Below are 18836 nucleotides of genomic sequence, written 5' to 3' on the forward strand. Positions count from 1 at the left end.
AAAGAGGCTACTATAATTAAACATGTATTCAAACAATCTTTATAAGCAGCTCCCACATTTTCCCCTGATTTGCAATCACTGTGCATTACCTGCCAATTTACATGCGGCGAGGCCACAAAGCAGATAGCTGATATCTTCATCGCCCATCGCCCAACCACCATCCGGTTTGGGCCGCACCAAGGGCTTCCTGACGACAGGAGATGCAGCACTTGGTTGTAACGATTTTTAATTAATATTTTAACTAACTATTAATAGCCGGGGCATCCGGGATCTAGGCACCTAGGCACCTGGGCAACCGCGACAAGCCCCTGCCAACTGCCCACTACTTATTCATAGCGTTCACGATGAAGCCGCGCACCCGATTGACACTTGTGTAGACGCCAGGATACTTGGAGTCGGCGCAGCCCAGGCCCCAGGAGACGATGCCGCACAGCTGGTTGTTGAAGATGGCCCCGCCGCCCGAGTCGCCCGAGCAGCTGTCCTTGCCCCCGGAGCGGGCGCAGAAGGAGGCGGCGGTGAGGGTGTCCCGGTTGCGGTAGGCCCTCTGGCACTCCTTCTTGCGGATCAGCTGGATGTTCACGGTGCGCAGCTGGTTGGAGGGACTGGAGTTGCCGGCGCGAGTGACTCCCCAACCCGAGACGCGCATGTAGTCGCCCGCCTTCCACTGCACGGAGCAGAGCGGTATGGTGGTGATGCCACTGCCCGTCATGGAGCTCTGCAGCCGGACGACGCCCACGTCCCAGTTGAGGCTGGAGGTGCTGAAGCTGTTCGGGATGAAGTACCTGGCCACGCGGCGCACCACGCCCGTTTGGCTCAGCTCGCTCACTCCGCCCTGGACGGTGATCCGCGAGGCCGACTTCCCGTTGAGGCAGTGGGCCGCCGTGACCACGTGCCTGCTGCTCACCAGGGAGCCGCCGCAGTAGAACTTGGAGTCGTAGCGCAGGTTCACCATGAAGCCACCCACCGAGGACAGGGTGGTGGTGGTGCCGCCCACGATTCTGGGCTGGATCTTTCCGTTGGCCAGGCCAATGGAGAGGAGCTGAAGGAGCAGTAGCGGGCGCCACATGGTGGAGGCAACTAAGTTGGCCAGCGCTTGCTCCCGGTGCTTTTATTAGCCGAACATTCAGCTGAGCAAACACACCAGGCGGATTTCGCTTTCAGGGTCGCCCCACATGACGCAGAGCACCCACACTGGGAGTGGGTCAAATTCGCGCGGTGACAACATGTGTATGACGACCTTGCCGGGTTCACAAAAACATCCATTTAGTGTTTACATTAGGTGAGAGCAAGCACTAAATATTTCTAGATAAAAGTACTTGAAGTCGTTCTTAAAGATAAAATATTTGTAGAAAGTGATTTTAAGAGTTGGAAATTAAAAAAGAAAATGCTTTTTCTGTATTAAAGTAAATTTATTTATACACACTTAAACCTTTTGATCAAATTGAATAATACAATGGTTTAAGTGACTCAAGTTTAGAAAATGTATATTTCACCAAGAAAATAGTTAAAACTTGCATTTTACTATTTTTAGTAGTTACCACCTAAAAGTAGTTTTGCTTTACAACATCGAAAAACATTTATTTTATTAATTTGTAACTATTTGCATAGTTGAAAATTGATCTGTTTTGGTAAATCAATCCAATATTAAAAGGATTAATGGATCGAAGTCATGGAAATGTATATTTGACTAATGAAATAGTTACTCTTTTAAGAGCAAAATATAAAAAGTAATAAACAAAAAAATCTAAATTAGTTCAAGCTGTTTTTTTGATGTTAGTTGTAGGATCGAGTTTCAGGCGAGGATGTTGTTACCTAAAAGCATGGATCGCCATCCTCATTGATATTTAATCCATCTCTCAGACCTTTTTATCTGCCATCAGCACCTCAAAAGCCAGCCAAAAAAGCGAATTCGAGCCTTCTTCTCCTTGTTGTGAGTCATAAAACGGGGCGGGATTGGCTGGAGATTCCTGGTGGCAGATAAGAGCTGGGTACCCAGCGTCTGAGCCAGTGGATGAGGCAGAAGGGGAAGATGGGGCGGCTGGAATGGCAGTGCCCTTTGGCTTCGTTTTGGCCAAAAACAGCGCATTCCAAGGCGCGGAAGGGAAAGCCACGTTGGCATGCGGGCTTGGATGTGCGAAGGCTACCATATTGGGCTGGTCGGGGATGGGATGGCTGAATCCGAAGCCTCCTGGCGTCCGAGCCTGGGCTTGGATGTGGGTTTGGGATATGGATAAGGGGTTTCGGCGTTTCGGGTTCTTGGGGTCTTGGGCTACACCTACTGGCGGCTGGCGGCTGGCGGCCGGCGACCTTATCGCACCCATTAATCTGGCAGGCCGGGGCAAGAAATGAGCAATAACGAACCAAATGAGGCGAGGCAAGATGGTGGATGTCCCCGTTCCCTGAGCCCTGCTCCCTGCCCTTCGTTCCTGGCTCCTTTGGCTGGCAATATGGCGGTCCGTTCTCCGCGAAGCCTAATGAAAAGCAAAAGCAACCCCGCGAGGGAGCGGCGAGTTAAATATTATGACCGGCTCTGAAAACGCCCGCAAAAGCTGGCTTCCTGCACCACTACACGGCCCATACGCAGCACTAAAAAAAACGAAAAAACGAGAGAAAAAATATGAATTTTTTACGATCTCAAGTCATGCAAAAAGCGAAACGAATCAGAACGCGGTGCGCATTGGACGTGAGTCGCGAATGCTTCGTGCGGGGCTGTGATGGCGGCCATGGTGGGTTAACGTCATCCCCGGGTCCCCAGTTTCCCCCCTCTTAGCCACGATTTGGGTTTTGGCCCTGGTTTTGCACTCCTTTTTCTTGTGCGCGCACAACTCCCCAGATAAGAATGTTTTTTGTACACTTTGTGTTCGCCTTTTTTCCCTGTAACATTGTATTTTGTATTTGGCTCGTATTTCGTGATGGCGAACATCATGGTGGAGCAGGGCAGCTCTCTTTCTGGCGGAAATGTTTGACAGACACGTAATGCCCTCGCCACAGTCATAAATTTTTCTATTCTTTGCATACGCTCTGTGCAATCCCCCGGCTTTCCATCGATTTCCCCTCTTCAGTGTGTTTTTCCCCCTCTTAGAAGCTGAAGAAACTGGCGATGGAATTTTATAATGAACACTCAGTGCGCCTGACATTCGGTGCTGCTAAAGTGCAGTTAAGGAATAATTGTTAGGCTAAAAAACAGCAGTGAAACCCATAACTAAAGAGCCCTGGCAGTGGAAACGGAGCAAAAACTAGAGAAACGAGGCAAGCCGGAGGGAAATCTTGGAAACACTTTGCGGCCAAGTGACGAGAAAGGTCGTAACGTCAACAACCGAAGGGAGCAATCATCGCACATTGTAGTTGGGAGTTAGAAGTTAGGAACCGGAAAAGGAATTGCTACAGGAATAGGAACCCAGGCAGAGTGTCCACCATCCACACTCAAGTCCCGGGGAAAAAGAAAAGTAAAGTAAGAATTTTTGGGTAAATAAGTTGTCATAAAATATTAACAAAGCCCCCGTGACCTGACCCCTCCATGGATATTCCTTACCTTCGATTGGGACTAACGTATTTATGCTCTTTCTGGGCGTAATCGATTTTAAAATAAGCTGTAATAGCTGCCTGAAAATTAATTACCATCCTTTAATATTAATAAGTCAGACTATAACAGTTTAAAGTCTGAATGTCTTTTGTAATCATAGTTAACAAAATATTTCTTTAAAAACTGAACCATATTATTTTAAATATTTTTAAAAACACTGTATTCTTTGCTAATTTATATTTATGAAAAACCCAATTGTAATATTACACTTTTGAGTTTAAGATAACTTTGTTAAGCTACAAATGTTTTTCATAAAACATTAAATTTTTTAGGTTTAAATCAAATATCTTAGGAATTTTAATTTTTGAATGACTTAATTGTAATTAATCAGATGTTTTACAATTTCTGTAATGTAGCTATCACGATGATACAACTATTTAAATCTCGAACTGACTAGTTAGATATTAAAAAAAAAACGTTAAGATCGATTAGAATACACTTAAAATACTTCTTTAAATATAGTCCCCTGTTTTATGACACGCCCAATGTAAGTCAGTGATGATACAAATATGTAAATTAGGAACTACCCATTTAGACATGAAATATTTTAATTAAATGGTTAGGGAAACTCCAAGGTGTTTTCAGATCCCCAATCCCCTTTAATTGCCAGCTGGCTGAGTGCTAATGCATATCTTATCACCAGAAGCCTTCACAACCTGTGAGCCAGTGAAACCGGCGCAGTAACCCTAGATGAAAACAAACCAAGCCCAAAAAACCTTCCAGACCACAGTGTTTTTTTTTTTTGTTGTTCAAGGGGAAGATGGCTGAAAACACTCATACGCCCCGTTTTAGCTGCAGCAACCACAATGGCAGCCAAACGAGCGGGGGCATGTGTGTCGAATAGTGGTGCACGGTGCATGTGGCATGGTGCATGAGGCACGGTGCATGAGGCATGGTGCAGCCTCAACCAACCGCTCTAACCAAGCCGGGCCAAAAAAAGAGGCACTACAACCAGCGAAACAGTGCAAACTCGGGCACCGACCAACAACCATGACACCAAGGAGTCGGGGGAGTGGGCCTCCGAGCTGGAGTTGGCCAGAAGAGAGTTGGAGGCGGCGGGTCTGGCATATTCGTGCGCAATTTCGCGTTTGACGAAACATATAATCTTCGCACATTTCTATGGAAATGAATGGATTGGTGAGTGCCTTGCCCGATGCATTGATAGATGCGGGCCCGGATTGATGGATATATGGCTGGTTGGTTGGATAAATTGGATTGGTATTGGTTTAGCAACAAGACGGTCGGGAAAATGGGCAGAATGGGTGGAAAAAAGTGCAGAAATAGGTGGCATATTTCTTTCGTTGCTGCAGTTTCGCTGCAGCTCGGTTTCTCCTGCCGGTGCTGCATGCAAATGGGCATCCGTACGCCCCATCCACCGCCATGGCAGCGGGGCCACACCCTCGAAATCTCCCATTCTCCAAGAGGCAGGCGCCCCAACGTCGCTGTTTTTCTGTTTTTCCTTCTATTTTTTATTTTTTATTTTGGTTTTTCCAGTCGTGTTCTACTTACATGGCAACCGGTGTATGTGCATTTCGTGTGTTTTTCTGCTCTGCGCCTATGCAAATATGCAATTAAGTCGGCCTGGCCCGACTCTTGCCATCGAGCGGCGTGTTTGCTGTCATCTAACATGGCATTCCGTCAGCAAGCGGACAAATCTGAATCTGAATCTGCACCAGAATCTGAATCCGAATCCGAATCCGAGTGCGCTGCTCATCGTCGCAAACTTGCCAAAGTTGGCACTCGAATGGGAGCAGCCGGGGTTGGAGGTGGAATCGGAATGGGGTTGGAGGTGGGAGGGTCGGGTTGATGGCCACCATGCGATTGGCCTAATCGTTGGGTCATGCATGAGTCAAGTGTGGACTCTGGCGCTGAAAATAGCAGGGCAGGTTCGATAAGAGAACGGCTTGATTATACACACAGATCGATAGATAAAAATGCCTATAATCTGTCGGCCGAAAATGACATTGAAGGCTTGGATGCTTCCTGGGGTAATGGATGTATTGTTTGGGGCTACAAGAAATAACTCAATTCTTTAAGAATTTAATTAAACTGCTCTACGGGAGGATATGCACTAGGTATTCAAATACGTTAATTGCAAAAAGCAAACTACACGTTAACTTATTATTGTAATTGGTAAAAATATTTTCAAAACAAATGTACCACTGTAACATACATTTTTACATTACCTAAAACTAAAGCATGATGTTCTTATTTTAAGTTTATATTCAACATAATTCGATGCATTTTGAAAGGGTAATTTTGTGGAATTATAACTAGAAAATCAATTATTTATTTTTGCTGCTTCATCTTATTAAAAATATTTAGTAGTTAAGTACTGAAAATCAATTTTTAGCTCGCTTTAATGGTTTTTAAAAGTAATATAAATGAATCAACATTAAAATACCTGAACTTTTAAAAATAAATAAGGACTTATGTGTATAATTAACTTAACTTAATTTTATGCATGGCCCGAATTTGCATTTTGGCGTATACTTGATGTGCTCCGGCGGGCTCTGCGTATACTTAATATTCAGGCGCCCCCGACGAATCCCCCTAATGCGAAGCTTGCATCAAATATGCGGGCAGCTTAATGCCCTCGGGGCGAAGAAATCGCAAAGAGAAACAATGCTGAATGCTTACAAAACGGTAAGGAGAAAGAAGAGGAGGAGGAGGAGGAGGAAAAGAGGAAGAGGGAAGAGAAGAGAGGGAGGAGCGAGATGCCACAACGAAAAGCAGAAATAAAAACAAAAATGCAGCAACGAAATTCCGATGAAAGCGTTGCTGCATCCCTCTCTCTCTCTCCCTCTCTCTCCCCATAGCTTTCGCGTGACTGTGTGTGTGTGGAGAGGCGACGCCATGTTGCGTGCAGTACGCGTGCAGAAAGACATATGTACAAGTTCGCAGCGCAGGCACATGGTATGTGTGTGGGTATGTACATGCACCGGTTACATATGTAGGCACGTAACGCACTCGGATTTCGCATTATGGCCGACGCGAACGCCTGTGGCTACATGGCTCTTCGGCTGTACAGATTTGTGGCCATATAGACATGTGGCCTTATGGATATGTGGCCATGTGGCTCCGGCTCTCAACTTGGCTTCCACTTCCACATCCACTTCCATTTCCATTTCCACGGCTGCTCGCGTTGCCACATTGCTGCGCTGTTACATTGCTGCTTTGCGTGCCAGCCACCCAAGTAATGCAAGGCCCGAAATCAGGCACTCGCAGAAAAAAAGATACATATCTGGTGATCCGAGGGATACCAACACTTCTCAAATGGTTTTGGTGATAATATAGAGGTGTTATGTGTTTACATTATATCAGATCGAGTGTATATAGAGTGTCTGAATCTATTAAAATCTTATATTTTTTAAGTATCCTGCGACAGCTACGCTTTCCAGACTTTTTAAAATTATTGCAGAAACTTAGTCAAGGCCATGGTAACCTTTGCCTCACTTTCTACTTTAGAAATAAATACAGCAGCTATTATATGATATAATGTTGCTATAAGGCTACTATTTTAATCTTAAATATGCACCCAAAAAAGTTCCTTATAAATGAAAACCGTCAAGGCTTTGTTAGTTTATTTCCGTATTTCATTGAAAGATGGAGATATATTTGGCACACCAAAATGAGTCGTTTGTGTGTAACCTTATTAACTTATTTATGTATGTAATAAATAAATAAATATTTATGTATTTATATTTAAAAAAGTGATGCCTTGTATAATTTAATTTAAGACTTTTGGGCATATAAAATAGTTAACTCACAAATTATTTTGTATATATCATAGCTAAATAAATAATGTATAAAGGTTGCTTACTTGTAGCAAGGCAATTGTTCACCTTAAATATCACAAAAATGTTTTTCTTTCTGTGTAGAAAAGCGAGGGGGGGGGGAGGGGGAGTAAGCGGACCACCGCATACAACTTACTTGGCTAAGGCAGCGTTGCGGTAAAAATGCAGCCGCTGCGAAAAGCGGAGAAGTCTTCGGCTGGAAAGAAACACCTCGGGGGGCGGAGACCTGGGTGCAACAAAGTCCCACAAATTGTACACTGGATAAGCTGCGGCGGCGAGGCGCTGAGTCGAGCTGCCCGATCCGAGGCCTACGCAAAGGCCCCAGAAAGATTGTGATTAATAAAGCTAATTTCGAGGCTTTCAGGCTCTTGAACTATTCCAAATTAGCTGCCATGAAATTTTCAATTAATTTTCAAATTTCAATTTATACATTGAACAACTGCTGCCGAGCTGCTGAGCGGAGCCGCGAGTAGCGGCCGCCGCTGAAAGTGTGATGAGAAATTTCGTAATGACTTCTTAGCCCCCGTGAGTCCATAATAAGTGCAATTAGGCCATTGATGGTCTCGTCAGCACCACAGACCCACAGCTCCACAGCTCCACAGCTCCACAGCGCCGCTCTCCAGGCGGATGTGGAGCTCGGAATGGAGCCTGGAGTGGATTGGTGTGGCGTGGAGTGGCGCGGATTGGAGTGGCGTGGCGTGGAGTCGTGTCGGCTCCCAACGCTCCTGCAACTGTCGCCTCGCCTCGTTAGCCGGCCAGCAAATTTGCAGCGTCTAACATGGCCGGTCGCCATGTTTAATCAAATACGTGACTTGATTTCAATTTGGGCGCCAGTTCGCCATTCCGCCGGAGATGCAAACCGCCTTTGCACATTTAAGAATTTAAGAGATCCCGACAGATGCCAAGTTGGTGCGTAGCAAATGGGGCTTGGCGACAGGAGTCCTCGGGAAAATGAAAGACAGATATCTCTAAAGGTGCAAAGGAAGTTATAGGAATAATTTAGCGCATGTTTATTCAACTAGTTCTGAATTTTAAGATCTCCTCTTCAATATTTTGATATATGAACTCATAGAAAGTGAAATGTCTTTTAAGATTGTTTTAAAAAATTATGTCTTTATTTTAAGTAGCCCAACAGTAAATATTTATAATTCAAATAAATGTTTCTAGTATTTTGTTTAGAAAAGAAGGTTGTCCTTCAAGTTAGAGTGTTAGTTTTTTACTCGTTTTCATAAAATAATACCTAAAGTTCCCTAGGGGATAGCAAGATAGTTAGGCATTGTATTTTATATTTTACAATTTATTTTAATAATAATTAAGTAACTCCTTTTTAATCTTGGACATCATAATTCAATCGATAGTGACTACCTATTAAACTAAATCCCTTTTTAATCTCAGACATCACAATTCAATTGATAACTAATTGAAGGTCATAGTTTCCCACCCATTATCCCATAATCCCTGGTTTCCACTCCATCCCACTAACCCTAATTTTGGTTGTACATATCTCGGCAGCTCCGCCAAATTATATATACTTGGCCAGTCTTAAAGTTGCCCCAATGTGCGGGTTAATTGCAATAGAAATTGGCCGACAAGTGTTGGGCTAATTACGAGGTTAAGGTCTCCGGCTCTCGGCGAGTGCGTGGCTGTATCTTCGTACACGGATGGATGTGTAAGGGTCCCAGGGACAAATGGCTTCGCTTAACCTGTTCCGCATTTCAACAAGTCAATCAGAAGTCAATCACTTGGCGGGCTCTTCGGTGATCCCAGTCGGACGTTCGATCTCTCTGGGTCTTCGACTCCGACGACTTCGGCGCGATTATGTGCCGAGTTCCGACATCAGGCCCAGACTCTCCATCTCCGTCCATCGCCAGAGTCCGCTGAAAGTAATAATAATAATATGTGCCGTACAAAAGCAACATAATTGCAAATTGGCCCGAAAATAAAAAACAACAAGGCAGCCACAAAAACACGATAATTTAATGTTTGCCAAATGGGTGAACGGGACACACACAGATACACACGCACACACGCGCAGCGGCGAGCCGAAAAAAGTAAATTATAGACTGTCTGGTGACCTTGAAAGTGAAATGCTCCAATCTATCTAGAGAGGGGGTAGATCGCTGCCAGCCGGCGACTGGGGAGGAGGAGGAGGAGGAGGAGGAGTCGGGGAAGGTGCCAGGAGTTGATGCCCAGAAATTAGTTGCTCGGCGACCAGAGTGCCCGCTCTAATTGCGTAATTGACTGATCCGACACAGCGGCGAACAAAAAGCAAACAATTGCCAGACACTCAACTACATATTGGGATGCAAAAACACACGGCGGTGCACCGGTGCACTGGGAGAAAAACATAGGAGATTGGGGACTAAATTCGATTTAATTGGATGGGTAAAATAGCTAAGAATCTTATACAATTTTTAAGCCAGGAACCTAAAAGAATAATATCAGAGTAGTAATTTTAATATGCAGGTCCGGTTAAACCTTACAAAATTAAAAAAATTGTGGGATTTGAACACAGGTTTTTCAATAACAGCTAATTAATTCTTTTAAATAAATCAATCTAGTAAGATTTCTAGATCTCTAGCATTTAATATTTGATACATCACAGTTCATAAGTAATAAGTGTTATATTTCCTTCCCTTAAAATACTTTACAAAACGATATTCAAAGGTAATTTATATAGTATTAACTGATTATTTTTCCCTGTGCACCTCTCCAATCTAGAACTGCGACAATCCGAGCCCTAAGATTGAAGTCCTGCGGGGCAGCGGGGCGTAAGGACAGGGCCAGGACAAAGGGTCCCTTCTAGGGTTACGCAGTTGGGCGACTGCTGCGCATGTTTGTATCTGGCAGATACGCGGATACACATTCTGCTCTCATGAGCCGCTGCACCTTCGCCACTCGCTGCTCCGAGTTTTTTACCTTTATGCAATTGTTCAGTCCTCTCGCTCTCTCGCCTTTCCCGCCCGGCTTTTTTGTTTAAAACATTCGAATGGGCGTGAACCGAAAATACTGCCGCTGCTTTCTTCTCCAGTTTTATATATTTTTTTTTTGTATTTTGTTTCTGCTGCTACCAAGCTGATTTCCGGCGCGTTTTGGATTACACAATGCAGGCGGCAGCGAGCGAAAGGTGAGCGGATTTTACTTGTTTTTTGTGCCCGGCTCTGCAGAGGAGTAGCCTGTAGCTGGCGCTGGGAATGGAGATGGAGATGGAGATGGAGGAGACTGGAGGGCAGGCAGGCGAGTGGCGAGTTCCGCCCAACGCCGTGGTGCGCGATTCCTGTGCCGCCGTCTTGAGAATCCAATTTGAATTGTCAATGCCCGGCCTGCGACTCCCGGAAGCCGCTGGAAACAAAGCCTTGAACTTGTGCCTCTGCCACATTTGTTGCGCCCTTTCGAGAGCTGCCTTCAAGGGTGCTTACCCACTGGTTACTGGTTGCCGGCCACCCCTTGCCGGGATTGCCATCCTCCCTCGGTTCCTGTTCCCGAGCCCGAGCCCGGGCCCGGGCCCGAGCCCGCCCCAACCCGATCAACTGCTCGGATTGGATTGTCAGCTCACTCCCTGGGTGCCCCTTACAATTACAATCGCTCTGCAGTTGGCACTGGAACTCCTGCATCTGGCGGAGGACCTAACGGAGCTGAGCAGCTGCAGGATACAGGCGGTTAGATCTCGAGAGCACTTCCCAAATGGTTGCATAAATGGGGTGACCTTCGGGATCAAGGCGGCTGGAGAACAACTTGATACTCTTATTAAGTTAAGTCATTTAAGTTAGGAAAAGAAGTCATGAAAAGGAATCAAACCAAACCTGTTTAAATAGCATAAGTTTCTATTCTTGTAAAGTATTCTTATTCCAGAATTAAGATGATCTAAAAAAGATTTATAGGTAAAGTGCAACTTATAAAGAAATGATAAATAAATGATGATATTACTACCTATAAATTGTATGATCTTTGGTAGTTATTCCAGTATTACTAAGTATTTGCTTAAAACAATAGCTCCAATATGAATCATAGTGAGCACTCACCCATTGTATTTCGTTTTGCTTTTTATCAACAGCTGACCTTGCTAGAAAAAACCCCTTAAACCCCTTAAATCTATATTCTATTTGAACCAAATCTTTTCTTGCCCCACAAAGCTTCGGTGAAACCGAAAAACCCATTAATATTTCCAGGAAGTCAGGAGGGCATGGCGAATTCGATTAGAGCGTCTGTCACAGAAGCACTCTGGATCTGTGAGATACGAAGACCTCAGATACAAACCCACATCAGAAGCTTGCCCATGTCCACGGAAAGGTGAGAGATGTGCGGCCTCACAGCGGGCCGAGTTCAGGTGAAATTAATCAAAACTAAGCCGGGGCCAAAGCTCGGACCCATTCACACATCTGCTGGGGGCCACTCATGGGTTAATCTGCGCCGAATCAATGAAATGCCCGCCGTGTGTGTGGCTCAACGCGAACTCAAAGCCAGAGCCAAACGTCCGCCGAACAATGAAAGTGGCAATTAACCAGAAGCCGAGCATTAAATTACAAAATGCGATCGTAGCAACAGGTTGCCCGATCCACCGATCGCCATCAATAGATAGTAGTAATAATAATAAAACAACGGCAGCAACAACGGCTGAATGGGCCTGACCACGGGGACCTGGAATCTGGACGGGGACGTGGACTGGCACTGGCACTGCCACTGGACAGGTTCTGGTCCAGCACTCTCTTTCGCCAGCCTCTTAATCGATTTGTGGGCCCCTGGCCGCAGCCTCTGCAATTAGATGGGTTCCCTAAGCTCTCGCTGTGGGAGACTGCAGCTTGCGGTTCCCAGCCGGGACCCTTCCCTCAGCCCTCGACCCGCGACCCTCGGCTGCCCGCTGCGCCAATGCATATTGATTGAAAATTGATCTATTACGAGCCTCAAAGTGCGACATCGATAATCCGCTGCAAAAGTGCACATGCCCCGAACAAAAGACGCAGAACTAAGATGGGATGGTGGGCGTGGTCGCTCTTCTGGCTGCTGCACTCGAATCCAGATGCATTTGTATTATCCGCCCTGTGTTTAGAGTCCGCCCGGCAGGGGGCGCCTCACACCTCCGGAGTACCTACGTAATCCCCCCCTCCAGCGCCTTGATTGACAGTCGGCGACACCTCTTTATTTATTGTGTTTACCTGGCCGTTTGTTACTGCATTTTTAATGATATCACGTAGTTTAATTTACTCTGTCGCGCTGCTCACTTTTTCTTTCCGCTCGCTGCGAATCGCAAAAAGTTTTCATTTCAAACACATCACATGGCAAACGCTGCTTCCTTCCTGTCCGTTCAAGAGAGAGATGAATGGATTTGCTCATTATTGTTTGCACAAACTTTTGCGGTCCACCCGTCGGCCGGGGGTCGGAGGTCACGGGTCGGAAGTGTCACCGATAGCGAGTGCGGTTAGGCAATGGGATTTAATGGGCATATCAAAGCTGATGGCCAGCCGGTGGCAGCTTTAATGCGGCTTAGCAGTGAGTTTTACGAGCCCGATGATTGAGAAACAATTCTGTTCACGATAAACGCATTTTATGGCCCAAAAGCGGTTTACACTTATGGCTCAGTTAGGCTAACAGGTTGATAACAAGGTGATATGCATTCCTTAACGATTATCGTACCAGCTTAGGATAAGTAGACCGCTTTAAAGACTTTATTTGATAAGACAGTCCGCAAAGCGTTCAGATACAAAGGTGTAACTTGTTCAACAGGATTATCTGATGGTTATTTTACAAAATCCTTATACATATTTTAAAATACTTAGAATACCTTTAAGTGTATGACTTCCAAATCCCGGAAATGATAAAAAAGTTAAGTTAAAAGTTTGTCAATGTATCCCTAACTTATATTAACCGACAGATTAGAAGCTTAAGTACATTCTGTAACTACTATCTAAGGGTTATAGCAATAAAAGGGTTATAAAAAACTGATCCTAGTTATAATAACCAAGATGAGGGCATGATATATATATCCCTAAAAAGCCTTTCGTTTATTACAATAGCTCCATTATTAAAATCAAAAACCCTTCCAATAAAGTGCTCAAAGACCATTGATTACTGGGGATGGCAACCCCCGAGTGCGACGATATCCCAGCACTTTGATTTGTCAACTGTTTCGGGGCCGCTGAAAGGCCCACCGACTGGCTGAGTGAGTGACCTTAGGTTCAAGCTGTTTGCATGAGCCACATCTTGATTAGCCCAAACACTCTCGAACCGAGTGAATATGTGCGTACAGGCCGCCGTTGTTGCTGCCCACCCCTTGTGGTAATCGAATTGTTTCAGCGCCGCTCGGCAGTTGTCCGCAAATCGAGTCAATTTAATTGACCTCCAGAGGTCAAGCTGTTCCCTTTTGTCGCTGTGGTTAGTCTGGGCGAGAGTGGGGTGGGGAGGGAGGAGCCCCCGAGGAACGCTTTCTTGCTTTCGTCGGATCCCCGCCTTTGTGGAGAGTGTGGGATCCACAGCAGCACCCAGCCATGTAGTACAAAGAGAGGGACGAGTGAGCTGCTTCCCTGTTAATGGCTTTAATTGAATTTGGCTTGTTGCTGCGTTTTATTTGTCTTAATTGTCTGCGAAATAATCATAAATCAGTTTTGTGAGCCGCAGCGGAGGAGGAGGTGCCGGAGATGGGACAGTTCCAGTTCCAGTTCGGGCACTTGGGTCAATCAATTTATGACATATCCCCAGCTCGGCCTGGCTCAGCCAGAACTCGACGGATCTCAAGCCGGGCGGATGATGCGGCACTTTCGAGCTGGGAACCTGGGAACTACAGCTCCAGCTCCCTTCGTGCCAACCCCTATCTGCGCACCATAGAGCATTGTTTTGCGCGAAGCTCCTTTGTCTCCGAGTTGGCGGCTCCGCGGGGGCAGCGGTCACCCACAATTGGCGAGAATTTCAAATGTTTCCATGCGGGCTGGGTCCGAGATTTAGTTAATTTAGCCTAGCAGATGCACAGACCTCTCTGGAGAAGCCCCTGCTCCTCTCCCGTTGGCGGAGCGGTGCGAATCAAAGCCTGGCGAAGCCCGCTTCCTGACCATGTTGACAACTAAATAACACGTTAATGTGTTTATTGCGTATGCTGCACTGTCCAGATCCCCAGGTCCCCAGAGCCCGGCGTGGGCCTCAGCTGGGACTGGGAGCCTGGCATGGGCTGGAGCTGGAAGACCTGTGGACTTGGACTTGTGTTAGGTGTCGCGGCCAACACATTCGATCTGGCCTGCTCTTGATCCGCACAGCTCTCAGCTTTCGCATTAAACATGAGGCTGCCGGCCGGGGACACAAAACGCGTTTCACGCCTGGCCAGAGGCTTGGGAAAGCCGGCCACTGGTTGCACTTGGGGCTGCTCCTTAACATTTATTTATGTATTTATGAAAACGTCAAGCGATCACTCGGCTCGGCGGTAATCGTATGCTGACCGGCAGCCCGCTCCCCACATTCCCATGCGCCCCCCTAATGTCAACACCATAAATAAAAGATTAGCTCGTTCGGAATAAACATTTTGCCAGTTGCTCGGATTTCAAGTGTGTCGCAATAAAATTCTGAATTATTGCACCAGATATTGGGGCAACCGGCGGATGCAGCGAAGGAAAGTCTAAGCAGGAAGAACAGCTGAACTTACAGTGAAATAATAATTGAATACGAATCGGTAAGCTGAGATTTATGCTTATAGATTCTTTGTCTTGAATTCACGATTTCCGAAATGCAAAACTCACGTTTATCTATTGGGTTTTACGACCTAACTTTCCTGAAGAAGTTCGCAAAAGTAAATAAAAATTTTGGAATAGTTTCACTTCTTTTTCTTAAACATTCTCGGTTAACAAAATTTCGGTTTGACCATAAAATTTATCAAGGAGTTCAACGGGGTACAACACTACATTTAAGAAGCATACTTTTATCTGAAAAAATATTTGTACTAGTGTCTTTTGTTGAAAATAGGTTCTTGCCGATCGTAACTCTCCCAAGTATAGTCCCAAAACTAAAAGGGGTGACGGATTTTCGTAGCTGAAAAGCTAGCGATCGGAAACACTTTCTAGATGAATTATAAAAATCGAAATTTTCGCAAGTTTTTGAAATTTTGGTACGCCTGTTTTAACAAAATTGGAAGACTTGAATGCATATCGACAGCTCATTTGATTACGAGTTCAACTGAACATTACTCAATATATTTTTGAACACATATATATCAACTTTTTCAATAAAAAACTTTTAAATTGTATTTATCGTAAAGTACTTATCGGAATTTTTTTTAACCCAAAGAAGTCATCTATTTTTGGGTTGAAGGTACAAACTTTAACTTTGATAGGACTATAGTTTTTTAAGCCCTAGGAGAAAGACGAATGAAATTCAAGGGCTTACTATAGATCCGCATTAGGGGGAGTTGCCTCCCGCCGCCGCCCTTTCCTAGTGAATTCGCGGGCAGCTGCTTTTGCCTCGCTTCCCTTCCGCCGAGTGGGCCAGATCAAACGCCGCTTGTCACGTGCCTCACGTGCCACGCCCCGGCTGATTAAATTAGCGGATTTATGTGCTCCGGCGACAATCGACAGACAGCCATAGATGTATCTGGGCACGGCAGCGGTAAAAAGCGCGCCGAGCTGAGCGTAATTGCCAGTTTCGGATTTCGGTTTTCAGTTTTCAGTTTTTCACTTTTCGGAGCTCTGCGCAGGCGCAGCTGAAGCGGAGATTCGCCGCCCCCTGCCCTTGGCAGCCGAGGGGTCTCGTTACACAAGCCAACTTCAGCTACAACTGCAGCTCGGTTACAAATGCCAGTCGACCTTACGCACTGCGGACGTCTGAGACACAGTGTCTGATGTTCGCCGCCAAATGTCGACGAGTCGGGAGTGCGAGAGTGCGAGAGGGCAAATTAATTCATTTTCAACACCTATTTTGACAGTTCATAAAATACATTTGTCATAAAATCGGTCAGAGACAGCGACTACTACTCGGCCGGGTTCGCTCGGCGGAGGCCAAGATTTATGTGGCTCATTGGAAATGCAGTTCAAGCAGGCCCTCTGCCTGCCTGCCACATCAAATTTGTCCCTTTTCGCTGGCACTCCTTCGGCTTTTTTGGGCCCTGCGAGAAGACGGGGCCCAAAGCGAGTTGCAAAAATCTTAACAAAGTTATTTTAGCAAACGGTACGACAAAAAATGTCATGTCCCTAAACATTGCAACAGGCCGGCGAGCATCCTGCGACGTCCCCGATGAACTGGCCATCCCACATCCCGCTGAACCGGGGCGAACTGCGGAGAACTGAACCGAACTGACCACTGGCCAGTGGCCACTGCTCTGCAATCGATATGCGTGCAGATGCTCCACTTTGATCAGGTCATCAGCGACACATCGTTCATCATTCCAAGCGGACGGTGCGCAGGAATGCAGCAGCTCCGCAGAGGAGGGAGGACGAAGACGAAGGGTCGGGGGATGCGAATGGGGAAGGAGGTGGACCTGGAGGAGCTATGCATGACCAGTAGCCGGCGAGCTGAAGACAATGGGCCAAAGCCATGAAAGGAACGCTTTTCAAGTTTTACGCCAAAGACCCAATGTCTGGGCTTTGGGCTTGGACTGGAACTTGGTCTCGGGCTGCAGCTGAAGCTGGGAGCTGAGAGCCGAGAGCTGGCAGCGACCGCGGATGGGATGAGGATCCCAGGGCCAGGGCCGCGACTTTGACGGATGAATTTCACAAATAACTTCAACTGCTGCTGCACTGCAGCTCGGCTGTTTTTATTTAGCTGCTGCTGCCTGCGTTATTTATTGTACGAGTATTTGGCCTGGAGACACGGACGCACCGCTACACTGTGGAAAAAATACTTTTTATTCCTTTACTATACTTTCTTACTATTTTCCAAAGTATCTGGAGACATTACTTGCACAAAATCTCCTTAAATATTAAACTAATTTTACTAAAACAATAGTATTTGTTTTTTTAAATATTTAAATAGGTCAATAAAAAGATATTACGTAACTGTCGAAAATAAGGAAATTTTACGAAGCTTCTCTTAAAATATTCTATATAATATATATTAAATAGTGAAATAATATATAAATAGTGAAATTTGGTTTAAATTGTACACTGTTCGAGTGGCGGCAGAGAAAGAGCACAGCTCATCCCTATGCCCTATGGGAATCTGCCCACCACTGGTTCATATTCTTTAAAGAAGAGAATACCCCTCAAACAACCTTCCCTCTGAAGGGCTCATTTTCGCTCAGTGTACCTATTTCGAAGCTGAGCCTGGAGCTGCAGCCTGCAGCGTTGACACAAAACCTTGTTGAGTTTCGGAACGCAGGCCGGCGAATGACAGCAACAACGCTGGATGTTGGATGTCCCCGTTGTGTCTAAGTTTGGTATGCGTCATTTTTACAAGGAAATTCCTCTGACTTTGTGACTCTGAATCCGAATCCGAGTCCAACTTCGACTCCGACTCCGAGCTTGACTTTGACTCTGACTCCCTGGATCTCTGTAGCTCGGGATCTGTGGAGCAGTCCGGTCCTGCTGCTAATTTATGTAAACACGCTAAGTACAGTCCTAGCCGCACTTCAGTGCCCTCGGCCCCCGGCCGCCGGCCCCCTCAATTAGAACCCATTGGGCACGCGGACCCCGCGAATTCCGGCTGAAATTTTAAATTGAAATCGCAAAAAGCGCTCACAAATGCAAAATTCTCCGCGAGCTGGCATTCCTTCGGCTGGCCATTGTCTTCTGCTGGCCGGGTTGGTTTGGGCCTGGGCTTGGACTCGGAAAGGTGTTGATTTAATGAGGCCCAGGCAGGCAACAAACTCGGAACCCTGAACCCAGAGGCTCTTGAGACCTGTCCAATGCATCGCATCCACAGAGTGCTGAGTGAATCTTCAGTCTGAGATACAAAATCCACTGGTGATTGACAGGGCCTGGGATAGTCTGGAGTCATATGAACGGTTTTTATGCCCGGCCGAAGTCCCATTTTTCCGGCTAATTAATTGGCAGCAAATGCAAAATCTCGCCAGCTGAAACCGAGGCGTGTAAATCAGTGTTTTCCACACTTTGTCGGTAGAGAGCACACACATCCACCACATAGAAGCGCTCTCCAACCCTCGAAAAACGATGTCGCGTCGAGGACATAATGGAACCATTCATTGAGCCAGTAAAAGCCCGCCCGACTCAAGCATATCCTGTTGCGCTCTTTCATGATTAATGGAACAGATTTTCCAGCTTCCTTCCGCCCTTCACACCGAGATACACACAGGGAGATACACCCAGTTGCCACTTAACTTTTTCAAGTGTAATGCATTAATGTGCCGTCGGCATCCTGCCCCATCCACCATCCTTCCTCAAAAAGGACAGCCAATGCCCCTGGAAGTGGCCCTTTACTCCCCCCCAAATGGCACACTTTATGTTTAAATTTTCTTTATTTTTTATTGGTTTTTGTCGCTTTTTTCTTTTGTTCGATTTGATTTAAAAATTACATTAATTACTAAGAAC

General features: G+C 45.9%; 1 protein-coding gene across 1 annotated transcript; it reads right to left on the minus strand.

Annotated features, from left to right (window-relative positions):
- Positions 1-322: 322 nt before the first annotated feature.
- LOC108022371 (seminase) lies at positions 323-1066 on the minus strand. Its single transcript, XM_017091252.2, has one exon. It carries the CDS (start codon positions 1064-1066, stop codon positions 323-325), a length of 744 nt encoding a protein of 247 aa, XP_016946741.1.
- Between the last annotated feature and the right edge of the window lie 17770 nt (positions 1067-18836).

This window comes from Drosophila biarmipes, chromosome 2R (genome assembly GCF_025231255.1).
Source record: "Drosophila biarmipes strain raj3 chromosome 2R, RU_DBia_V1.1, whole genome shotgun sequence".
Classification (NCBI taxonomy): Eukaryota; Metazoa; Arthropoda; class Insecta; order Diptera; family Drosophilidae; genus Drosophila; species Drosophila biarmipes.

Bases quoted from the DNA above. Each gene is read 5' to 3' on its own strand.
- LOC108022371 (XM_017091252.2), bottom strand. From the start codon at position 1,066: ATGTGGCGCCCGCTACTGCTCCTTCAGCTCCTCTCCATTGGCCTGGCC.